This window comes from Sparus aurata, chromosome 21 (genome assembly GCF_900880675.1).
Source record: "Sparus aurata chromosome 21, fSpaAur1.1, whole genome shotgun sequence".
Taxonomy (NCBI): domain Eukaryota; kingdom Metazoa; phylum Chordata; class Actinopteri; order Spariformes; family Sparidae; genus Sparus; species Sparus aurata.
The window spans coordinates 26836862-26849383 of NC_044207.1; the positions used below are offsets into that span (position 1 = coordinate 26836862).

At 46.9% G+C, this 12522-nt stretch overlaps 1 protein-coding gene across 3 annotated transcripts in view; it reads left to right on the top strand.

The window, feature by feature from the left end:
* Positions 1 to 1960: 1960 nt before the first annotated feature.
* epha4b (eph receptor A4b) overlaps positions 1961 to 12522 on the top strand; it is a 99102-nt gene continuing 88540 nt past the window's right edge. The window contains exon 1 of one of the 3 annotated variants that reach the window (XM_030402081.1): positions 1961 to 2334. In XM_030402081.1, the coding sequence (XP_030257941.1) occupies positions 2199 to 2334 (136 nt within the window). In that variant the 5' untranslated portion in view covers positions 1961 to 2198. The remainder of the gene's footprint in view (positions 2335 to 12522) is intronic. The other 2 variants (XM_030402080.1, XM_030402082.1) reach the window with 2 other exon arrangements.

The window sequence follows — 12522 nt, forward strand, 5'->3', positions numbered from 1 at the left end:
GAGTTTCGCTTTAACGCGGACGTATGTGACGCTGGTGGATTTAAATCTATACAATGACAACATACCCGACATACGCACAAAAAGAAACACACAGAAATATTGTTTCACTGTATTTGGGAAGAGGTAAGAGATGTAATTGAGAGGATCATTTCAAAACTTGACGCTGAGCTTTTCCTGTTTGGTTTCTATGCAGAGAAACATTATTTTGACAACAAAAGAACACGTGTTTCTAGATCTCAGCACGCTTCAGGCCAAAACATGTATTGCACTGCGATGGAAATCCATTCACAGGCTGAGCAGTACTCGGCGGACGAGACAGATGTTATCAGGCATCCCATTACCGACCGTGGCTCAGGTGGTAGAGCGGGTCGGCCTATGTTCAGAGGGTCGGTGGTTCGATCCCCACCTGGCCAACTGCTTCATGGTCGTTGTGTCCTTGGGCAAGACACTTCACCCACCTTGCCTCGTGAGAATGTGTATGACTGCTGTATGTTTGAGGTGGTGGTCGGAGGGCCCGTAGGCGCTGAATGGCAGCCACGCTTCCGTCAGTCTGCCCCAGGGCAGCTGTGGCTACTATCGTAGTTTACCACCACCAGTATGACTGAGTGTGAATGAATGGAACCTGGAACCCTGTCAGGTGCTTTGGGTGACTTGAAAAAAGTGCCAATCCATCATTATTATTATTAGAACGGATGACGTAGAGGCCAAACAGCATGTATGGACACCCTTCATCACTTTTGTTAAGGATTTAGGTTCAACAGATGATCAGGTGAATGACCCCTTTCTGTTGAGCATGTAGAATCTATTTTTATTGGGTTTTATCGGGTTTTTTTGGTGTGAATATAAGTTCATACATATAATTATACAAATGTCTGTATGGGTGCTTATATGTACTGTATATTTGACCCTTTCTCTTGTCCGTACAGCGAGTTATAGACTGTTACATGATTGTGAAACTGAGTCTTCTGATGCTGAAATCAAAATAAAAACACTGTGGAAAAAGAAAATCTCGCTAGTCTTACAGCTCGTTTGGAAACAGTTTTCTTCTTGCATCACAGATATGATGAACAATCAGTCAAAGAATCTTAAATAAGTCATCGTGAATCACAAGGTCCTCCTGCTTTTGTTTGTTTCTTTGTTTTTGTATCCTTGTGTGGATATTTATTTCGCTGTATTGCTTTCACTGGTTGTTGTTTATGCTTGTGTGCTGTTCCCGGCTTATTAGTCGACCTGCAAGTGAAAATATTGCGTAAATGATGATTCATCTGAAAAACTAATTTAAAAAGGTTATCAAAAAGAATAAATCATGAGGTCTTCTGGCACGAGTAAAGGATAAATCGATGGTGGTAACCTGTTTTGATTTGTTTTGAATCCCACGTTCAGTTCCAACATGTTTTTCTGGGGGATACGATGTGTAAGACGTGCCTACAGTCACGTGGACCAGGAAGCCAAGATCTGTGCTGCACATCAGCGAGCTACACCGATTTCTCAAGTCGTGTGAGGACATTCACGATTATCTGGACAATGAAAAACTCCCTTAGTGATCCTTTCACAATCCTTCATCCCTGCTCGCATCTCCTCTTCTGGACAAACAGGCTCTAACATTTTCTGGAAAATGCCTTTAGAATCATCGAATCCCACGAGAGGCGACATTTGTGGCCTATTATTATCATTCTTATTATTATCGTTATTTCCAGCTCTGCTGTGCTGTGGCTGTGGCTTCGGCCTTGGAAGAGATGAGAACATTGTGATTGTGTCCCTGAAGCTCTGACAAGTTCATCCATCCGTTAACAACACGCTCGGCGCAGCAGGGGTGGAGAGAGTTGGTGTGATCTCTCTTTTTATCCACCACTCTTTCACACACATCACATTATATAACGTCGAGGTGAGGTCACCTGTTCATTTGGGTTCTCCTTTTTCTTTTTTCCTTTTTCTTTTTTTTACAGTGCAGCTCAGTGTGAGGCGTCTCCAAAGGCCGCTCATGCCACCCCGGAGTCAGGAGGCTGATTGACAGGACTTGGCTGCCTGTGGACCCTCCTTCCTCAGCGTCTCCTCCTCCTCCTCCTCCTCCTCCTCCTCCTCTCTCTCTCCCTCTCTCCCCTCTCTCTCTCTCCCTCTCCTCAATCGCAGGGCTGCGCTCACCGACTCGACACCGCCAGCCAACAGGGATGCAGCGAGGGCGCAGCGCAGCCTGAAAAATGGCACCACCACCACCACGCGTCCTGTGGATCTATCCATCCCTTCCCCTCCTGTCCTCCCTGCCGCTGCTGCTTCTCCTGCTTTTTCACGCGCTGTCGCCGTGCCGAGCTTTACGGAATTACCCGGAGAATGAAGGTGAGGTTGTTGTCCCGGTGTGTGTGTGTGTGTGTGTGGAGATGAGGTGACTTGCTGGCTGTGCGCTTTGCCGCGGTCAGATGGATGTGTTGGATGGATGGATGGATGGGTGGATGGATAGATGGAGGGGGAGGTTGGAGAGCCCCGCGCCGCGCGGTTCGCTCTCCGCCGGGGACGGAGCGCAGGAGCGCGGCGGAGACTCCCGCTAAGTGCTCGGCTCCGTTATGAATGATGCATAAAGAAACGCGCGGAGAAGGAGGGATGGGAAAACTGTTCGTCACGTTTTTTTTTTTTTTTTTCCTTCTCCTTCTTCTTCTCCTTCTTCTTCTCCAGGCATGTTGACATTAAATTTGTATGACATGTATACACACACACACACACACACACAGGCAAAACCGTGACACGCTTGGAGACAGAGGAGGCTGGTGCGCACATTCAACTTCTTCATCTTCTCTTTGCCTAACTTATATAAAAGATGGTGCCAGAGCAGCATCGACATACAGATCCCTCTTAATTTGAAATACCCTTCTTATAACTCACTGATGTGTATGTATAAATTTTTTTCTTCTTCTTTCCTCTTGGACTTCTCCTGCCTCGGTCTGCAAATGAGCAGCAGCAATTACATTAAATTTGTCACACGCTGCTGCCGAGCCTCTCTCACTTATTGTATTAACATCGATGTTCAGCCCTGAAATGAGCCAATGCATTTACTTACTAACTACTCCTGACTGGCTGCTCAGGCTGAAAACATGGAGAGGGGGGAGAGCTGGAGCTCAGACAGAGAATTTATGCACAAGTTGAAATCACAAAAAGCAGCTTGGAGGGTTTTAGACGTGTTGTTTTGGCTGTCGAGTCTGACCGGAGACGATACAGCTGTGTGCCTCCATTCTCATCCTGTGAATCATTTCATCCACTAGCCCCCCCCCCCCCCCCCCCCCCTTCAAAGCTCCAGTCAGTCCTGTTCTGTAGCTCGACAAAGCTCTCCAGCCCTGTGGTGAGCTGCATGACTTGCCTCTCATTGACATTTTCTGTCCTCTCTCACTCACACACACACTCGCACACAGTAGAAACTCCAGGGCTCGGATGGCAGAGATCAAGCAGTCAAACGTTTCACACACACACACACACGCAGGCCGAGGGGTTTTGACGGGATCTCCCGTCCCCGTCTGACTTCACAGTATAGTCTGCGCATCGCTCCGAATGTATGTCACAGCCCCGAGGAGTTCACGCAGGAACAAAGGCTCCTGAGGATACACGGGGAGCGGGCAGGAGAAGGAGGAGTGTTTCGACAGCGGGAGACAATGCATGTGAAGGGGGGGAGACACTCATGCTCTGCTGAAATATTCATCGAAACGAGCAGGAGTGACGAAACCGTCTGGGAGCCAAAAGGAAAACTCCTGTTGATTTAGATAAACGCTCGGGGGACATCTGAGAGTGTTTGTGTGTTCGTAAGGGATCGTGTTCAGCCGGGGGATCGGATCGGAGGTGACTGACGGGTCAGAAGCCTCAGCACTGTCCTGCTGTGTCAGACTGTGGGCCTAATTGGCACCTTTAAGCCCGTTTGCTTAGCTCAGGTGTGTGTGGAGGGGGTGCGCCTGCAAACCCGAGTCTAACAGTGGGCCTTTGCATCGTAACACATTCACCGAAGGCGACATTTATAAGGCCCCGGATAGAATCATGGCCTGAAAAGTCAACTTTCTATTGATTAAAAGGACCCGAAATAGAGGTCCACACTTTGTAGGTGCAGAAATACAGTCCACTGTTGGTGTAACGTATGTATGTGTGTGTGTGTGTGTGCGCCCCAATGAGACAGTAATCCAATGGAGCCGTTTCTGTCAGCCCCACCAGGCACTACGTTTACCTTTCGGCCTGCCAGTTTTCCTGCTGTGACTGCACGCTTTAGCTGAGGGATTGCTCTTCTTTGTGCCAGTGTGAACGTGTGTGTGCGTGTGTGTGTGTGTGTGTGTGCGTGCGGACCTTGTGTTTGTCTACGAGCCTGCATATTCTCCACCCACGCATCTCAGCAGTTGTGTTATTCCAGGAAATCCTCCCTCTGAGTACGTCTAGCAGCAGAAGCGATGCTGTCATAAAAAGCAGAGATACGGCTCTCAAGGCTCAATTAAGAACACAAGTCCCTTTTGATAGAGCTGATAGCATTAGAAAAGGGAAAAAGCGTTAAGCTGTCAACAAGCTTAGTTTACTACCAGAGCTATTGATCAGCTCCCAAATTGTTGGCATTTATGAGAAATGCCGGGGGGGTTTTTTTGCGAGGGGTGGACCGGCGGCACGCGGCGCTTTTTGGGATAATTGATAGAAAGCGCTGCCAGCTGCAGACGCGGGATGGAGGGGAAATGGGTTCATTCATGAGCTGCTGTGAGGGAGATGGACAGCATCCTCTGGAGGTCTTTGTTATTGACAGTTAAAAAAAAAAAAAAAAAAAAGAAAAAGGAGGAAGAGGTGTGGAGGAGTTTTTGTGCACCAGCAGAGGGAGCCCAACACACTGTCTGTCTGAACCCTGAGGGCGGACTGATGTAACAGCAGGGTGGATGCTCACAGGTCGCCCATGATTCCCCGTCTGTCCGTCTGTCCTGCTCTCCTCGACCCCTCTTTACTCTTTTTCAGCATCCTGATAAAACATGTTTTCCTCCTCCTTTTTTCTTTTTTTTTTGCCTCCTCCCTGGGCAAGATTCCCGTCGGGGGGGGGGAAAAGGAGCAGACTCTATTTTTGTGCATTTCCCTCCGACTCTAAATATACCCTCCTCGATCCTAGAAAAACACAGACTGGAGCCCCGTGCCTTCCTTCCACTGCGAGCGTATGTTGATCAGAGTGTTCTAATGGAGGTAAATGAATGATTTAACTCCCAAATTCTGCCTGAAAGCCGCGCGCAAATGGAAATATAATTGAATTAATAATAACCGGGAGTGGGCGCGGAGGGGGGGGGAGGACAAACAAGAAAACATGGGAGTATGAAGAAAAACACGAGTCAGCTGCGGTTCACGTTATAGTCTTGAGGTTTACTGTAATCTGTAATTGCTACAGAGCACTTGATGGCTTCTCATTGGATTGGCCTGAAGGGGTGAACTGCCGTATTGCTTTGTAAGGTTAACACGAGGGCGAGCGGTTAGTGCCGAGGCAAGCATATGTAAAGCATGCCCTCTCCTTTACTCACACGTCTTATGATTCACACAAGATCCCGCCTGTGGTATAATGCCGGGTCAAAGGTCCCCTCTGGTTTAATTGCTTTAATCCATAATGGTTGCTTGTAGTTATCGGCAGGGCCATACCTCATTAAGTGCATGCATTCGAGTCTGGGAGATAGCCCGTGCTCCCATGTAACAACCATGACCTTGGACTGAGGAGGATATAGATCTTGGGCAGCGGAGAGAGACAGCGTGCACCCTCCTGTTTTTTTTTCTTTTCTCTTTTACCTCCTCCACTCCGATCTAATCCTCTACTTTCATATCTGCCCTTCTCTGTTTTCTATCAACCTCCCTCCTGGCCACCATCTTCTCTCTCCTCGGTCGCCTTCTTCCTCTGACCTCCAGAAGCAGTGGAACGGTGGGAGCAGCAGCCGCGAGCCACTGTATGTTTTCTGTAATGAGCTCCTGTATGTGCTTTAACAAAGGCCCCGTACACAAGCACACGTGGACGGGCGCGCACGCACGCGCCCACACACACACACGCCATCGTAATGTACGGCTGGGGGGCAGTTTGGTGGTCTTGGTCCAGAGAATAGTGTCATGTATTCCCGGGGCTGGCTGATAGATGAGGTTATAAATACAGCTCAGTGACAGAGAATGATTCGGCTGTGAGGGCTTCACCTCATGGATCCATTGAGCGTGTGTGTGTGTGTGTGTGTGTGTGTGTGTGTGTGTGTGTGTGTGTGTGTGTTAGCGAAAGACTGAAATGAAAATCCACAAGAGAGAATCTGTGAGACAACAGTGATAAGAAATAAAAAAAAAAAAAGAACAAAAGAAAGAGACGCAGTTCTTAAGAAATTGAATAACCCACCCGTTTCTCTGCGGTCTATTGAGCCGAGCACCCACAGCAGCGCTCACACAGCCTTTGTGTTGTGTTTGATGGTTGTCAGGGGTGTTTTTTTTTTTCGCTAAGAAATGGTTTTGCATTCAAATCCTTTTCCTATTTTCCTAACAGCTAACCGTTAGAAGCGCCTTTGTCGATGTTTAACGGAACAGTTCGACGTTATGTGTCTTCGCTTTCCTGCCGGGGAGAATAGATCGACATCGGTCTAATGAAGCTACAGCCAGCAGCTGGTCAGCTTAGCAAATGAAATAGTATTTCGATTAATTGTTCGGCCCTCGCTAGCAGGTTCTGTCCGAGGGTAAAATATCTGCATGCTGGGAGCTCACAAGTTTACAGGCTGTGCAGAATTTCGAAATCGAAGCCCAAAAACAACATTTTGTAGTTTGTAGTTTGTATTGGGGGTTGCAGGTGGGGACTTCCTGGATTGTGAGGTATCTATGACATCACTTTGCCCATCCTTCCTTTCGGTCTCTGGCGTATTGTGTCTTTTGCGTACCATCTTGGTTTCTGCCATCACTTTATCACGACAATGAAGGCGGAAGCACCTTGAAGCCCTCCCCTGCTTGCTCTCGGTTCCCGTGTTAACCGACCGAGCGAGCGAGCGCTCTGCAGCCAGGTGATCTGCAGCGATCTTTGCGGCATCTGTTCTATTCACATTGCCACGAGTGAATCAGGCAAGAAAACACACTGACAGTCATTAGAAATAGTATCCCTGCTGTTTGTGATTGTGTTATTTAAGTATGCCTGAGATGTGCAGACACACACAAAGTGAAACCCCTTCCCCCGCAGATCAGCACACAACTTAACTTTATTGTTGCAGAAGAAGAAACCCCCCCATCGTAGCACGCTCAACAACATGTGAAGGAGAGTACCGGCACTCAATCTCGTCCACTTCAAGCGTTGCGTAAAACCACCAATAACACTCACGTAAAAGTTTTTTTACGTAGTACTCTAAACAAATGAGATATGTGTTAATTACAGAGCTTTCAGAGGACACGTGTACATGCACCTGTTTAGTTTTTTCTTTTTATGATGAACAAAACCTGAAGTCGAGAGAATGCAACCACGAAATGCAGATTTTGGGAGTGTGCTCATCACCGCAAGTTGACATGTTTTTTAACTGAACACTTTTGTTTTATTTCCCCGCCATCAAGGCGAACATTTTAGTGTCTTGGCCGGCTGCAGTTGAACTGTAACAGTCCGTCGGGCTTGAATGATTTCCGCTGGATGCAGAGGTCGTTTGTGTCAAAGGAAGCCTTCTCTCAGTGTGTGATGTCTGATGGCTGGAGTGAGTTTTTTTTTTGGTGAGAGTGGGCGCCCTCCTCGTCTGCAGACCCCCTCCCCCTCTGAACAGGCCCTTAACTGCCGGTCAAATCACTGATCACTGGGCCTTGACCGCTCTCTGCCCGCCAGTCTGACACGCTTTTTTTCTCGCAATCTCACTGCCCCTACTCACGAGAAGACTGCACCGCAACCCCTGTCCCGACCTCCAATCTGACTATATTGAATGTGGTCATTTCCTCACCTCTCTCTCTCTCTCTCTCACACCTCACTCTCTTTCTCTCTCTCGTTGTTTGCTCTGTGGGCTTGGCTCGTGCCACCGCTGTGAAAGCCGGCGTTAAACAGCTCCGCAAACAAACAGCAGAGGATTTGTGTCGGCCGTTAGATATAGCATGTTTGCTGACCGCCGCTCCAATCTCCTCCCCTGCTGATGAGCGGCTGCGAGGGTATTATGAAGAGCGAAAATACCTGAGAGCCGGGAAGCTGTGATTTAACTGCCGGGGAAATATTCACGTTGCTTCTTCTTGATTGTCATTTGAAGTTGTAAATGGCTTTTCATATATCAGAGGACAGCTCTGAATGACAGCGCCTTCACGAGTAACACTTCAGATGATCTTTGTGGAGGTTTTCCTTTTGGTGACGCAAATTACGACTGAGCAGCAAAGAAGCTTCTGTCGGCGAGGACTCTGGGCTTTTTTTTTTTTTACTTTCAAGATCTTTTACTACTTTTACTATAAAAACCTAGAGTATATAAAACACACCTCCTCTGATCTCTTTGTCCTTCCGTTTGTCTCCAGACTCAAGGAGAGCTCATGCTAACGACGCTCAGATATCAGCACAAACTGCGAGTTCAGTCGCCAGACTAAATAGCAGCGAGCTAACAACCGCCTCTCTGTCGGTTTTTCTTTTCTGCCCCGCATAATTCCCTCATGAATTTCGGCGCGGCACATCCACGCCCCCGCATTCCTTTTAGCTTCAGTGTTTTGCTAGTTACGCCTGCTCTGCCTCTCTTGTTTACTACCCGACGGTGTCCACGACGGCTACAAATTGGGTTAAGTTTGACTCGATGGCGGCGGCGGCGGGGCGGACAGACAATTACCGCAGGTGTGTGTATGCATGTTACACGTGTGTGTGTGCGCGCCGGCGGTTCGACCTGTCTCGGCGCTGACATGTGATTTCTGTAAGGGTGAGGTTTCGAGGCCAATTTGCCCTCCTGTGACCGACAGCCCTGTGTGTGTGTGTGTGTGTGTGTGAGTGTGTGTCCCATCAGGAGGATTGTCATAAGGACTAACGGAGCACAAAAAAGGTCAAGAACGAACCAAGAAAAGAGCAACACACACACCAACACACACTTAAGACAAAGACAACCCTTGTAGAATTAGCCGTCCCGTCTTATTAAGATTACCCATCAGCGCTCGTCCACTCTCTTCACTCCTCGGCAGCCGTTTTAATTCACTTCTTTAAATGAATGGTGGGATGCGTCACAGTGTGTGGGAGCGCAGGTGTGGAGGCGTGTGTGCCTCTGGTTTGCACTGCAAGTCGTTTCTGAGTCCTCAAGGTCTCGGGTTTGTGTGCGCCTGTTTTCTATATACGTGTGCGTGCGTCATCATGGTCGTATGTGTGTGTGCGTGTGTGTGTGTGTTTGTGTGTTTGTTACTCTCTGCCCTTGATGAGTTGTCGGCATACTGGTGGAAGAAGCTTATTAAAAAAACAAGTGTCTGGATCTGACTGGGTGTCACAGTTCAAGCCTGTAAGCATTCAACCAGCACACACACACACACACACACACACACACACACACACACACACACACACACTCCAGAGCCTCTTCAAGCGACAAACTAGGGCAGTGCTCCTGTCATAGTCTGTCAGAATGGCATCTTTTCTGTTCTGCTCGTGCTGCCAGCGTATATGAAACAGCAGAGTCGGCTAATGTACTCTCTGCCACAGCGGAAGAGGGGGGGAGGTCCCAAAAAAAAAAAATGCAAGCTCAACGAGGTACAGTACATCACATCCGTGAATATTTTCGTAAACATTTTTAGCTCTGCACAACGTCTGCCTCTTTTTTTTTTTTTTTGGTTGCCAGGGTTTCTTTCTCCAAGGCTGTGGAGAGTTAGGCTTTCAATAAACCATGTGCATCCCTTTTAAAAAATCACTTCGCCGAGGCAGCTGCCTCGAAAAAGAGCTCCTTAACAATCGTCACTTTTTTTTTTTCTTTTTACCCGCCTGTGACTGCGGCGTGGAAGACTTCCTCTGCCTGTTATCTTTTACCTGAAAATTGGGTTAGTGTCTTACATTTCTGCTGGTTCATGCAGGAAACCACAACCTCACAGTTTAGACAAACAGCAAGAGCTTCTGATAAATAACGTCCATGTATTTTCCTGTTTTTCTCCTTTTATATCCCTCAGAACGTTTCGCCCGGTTAACCTTATTATTCTTTCTCTTTGCTTGACAGAGGAAACATGACAAAAACAAGGAGAACTGAAGCTGCTGCCTTTTAATTGTTTACTCGTTTTGAACACGACATGAAGGATTTTGATTAAATCCCACCACCACATCTGATGAATGTCTTTATCATTTATTACATCTCTCTCAGCGGCGTGTCATTTGCGCTGGTGTGGGTGTTTATCACTTAACGTGAGCTCCGCACAGCCAGAGTGTCAATAACGTCACACCGAGTGACACGCAGTTTACTTTCATCTCGTCTTCGCGCATTTGCGGCAGCTAATCAAGTGTCCAGACTTATTCTCGCAGATTTAGAGATCATGTGGAGTAAACTGTACGCACATGCACACTCGTATCCTGATTGCATGATAATTAAACGGAGCATAAAGTCAGCTGGCACCTCCATACACACAATTAATACATGAACATTATTATGTGAACCGTCTGTGTGGCATGATCTCATCCGCGGTCCCATAACTGCTCGCCACTTTAAAGTATATTTTTTAGCACCACGTCACGCTTTTTTAAGCTTTTTCAGTCAGGTGAGCGTCGCTGTCACAGTCAGCAGAGGAAGGAGAAAAAAAAAGAGTACGTCTCACGCCACCTTCCCAACATCACAAGACTGCCTTTGACTGATCAGTGCATGTCACGCACCACAGACGTAACAACACCATAACAGAGCGAGAGGGAGACTTGATTGGGGAGGCTTGAAAGGCTCGGGTACAGAAATGTCCTTCAGAGGGATATTTTTCACTTTTATACTCCGAGTGCATTTCAGAGCCTGAAGTTTTTTTTACTTTACTTGAGTAAAGAAGCTGAATTAGTCACACTTCGACAAGCGTCTGTGCTTCTAGTCGTGTAAAGAATGTGTTTACTCGTCCCCTCTGATACTCTTACCTACATAGTGATGGTAAGAAAACACAACACGTGGCTGATATATTGAAACAGTTGCAGGTTAGTTGGGTTTAGGCACCAAAAGTACTTGACAAAGTTTAGGAAAACATTATAAAGTGGGTTGAAGTATGTAAGTTGAGCTTAATGTTTGACCGTCCACCTCCATATTTGCTCTTTTTGCTCTTTCCGCTACGTCACCTGAAACATTTAGCTTAAAATGTCACGCCAGAAGCTTCAAGCGGACAATGTTAAATGACGAAAATCAAGAAAATCGTTGTGATTTTATGTGAAATTGCATCAGACGTCAGTGCTTGGTGAGACCAGGTTGCTTATTCTATGCACAAACACATTAATGTGACTCTCCAGAAGCCTGATCACTCGCACATAAACATAGATTTGCTATGGCTGAGTTGAAAAGTAAAGATAAAATGACAAATTCATATTTAAGAGCAAATTAACCAATCGGGTCCAACTTTAATCCGCTTTATTTTGCAATTTAATTGCAAATTATATATGATATCCTCCTCCCCATTCAGTGATCCTCTTTTTCTATCGACTCATGATTCAGACGGGCCATGATTCAAACCACCATTTAGCCATGCGTGCTGCAGCTAATTGAATTTTATTGTGTCTCGCAGCTTTTACCTCCAGTGAGCCGCTCCTGTCTATCACTCATTAGTAAAGCTATAGGCTACCGCTATATTATTCAGTCCGACCTGAAAGAGGCTTTTAATTCTGTGTTCGTCAGAGTGTGGAGGATCGGCATTACATTTCTCGGCAGAACAGAACGAGGAGGGTTTTAGAAAGCGGAGCGCAATTGAACTGAATCAAAGAAGAATTAGCATTCGAATTATAATCGTTTAAATCCATTGAATTATTCATGGACACATTTAGTTTGCAGACAGCGATCACACTCCAAAAGAATAACACTTTTTTCCCTTCCGAAACCGTGCCAGATCCCACCTCGTCCTGCAAGAGAGATTTGAGTTGAGATTAAAAATACGGCAGATTGTGCTTGTGCCAGCACATGACAGAGTCTGCGAATCTGAAGTGCGATCCCAAATGTTTGCAGTCCTCTCACATTCCCCAAAAATCTGCTCACCGGTTTCGACTGCGCCCAGATGTACGCTTGTGAGAATAACTCTACAGAGCGCCGTACGACGAGCATTAAAAGAAGCTTTACGTCGGCCGTGAGAGAGGATGAAGACGTAATAGTTCCCCTCGACTCTGTGGATTAATGTATTTAATATTCTCCTCCGTACGAGAGCCATGTCTCAACGGAAGACTTCCGATGAAAGCGTCTTAGAGAAAAGATGCGTACGTTTGAGAGAATAATGGGCAGAAAAAACTCACTTGAGGTTAAAGAGGATACAGAGGAGAGGAGGTCAGAGAGAGAGCGAAGAGCAGGAGAATGATTCAGAGGACGAGTGGAGAGGAGGACTGATGGAAAAACAACGGCGACTCGGCGCGATGCCGGTTTGCTCGTGAAGTTCAGAGCTCAACTCTTTCCACTCCTTCATGCT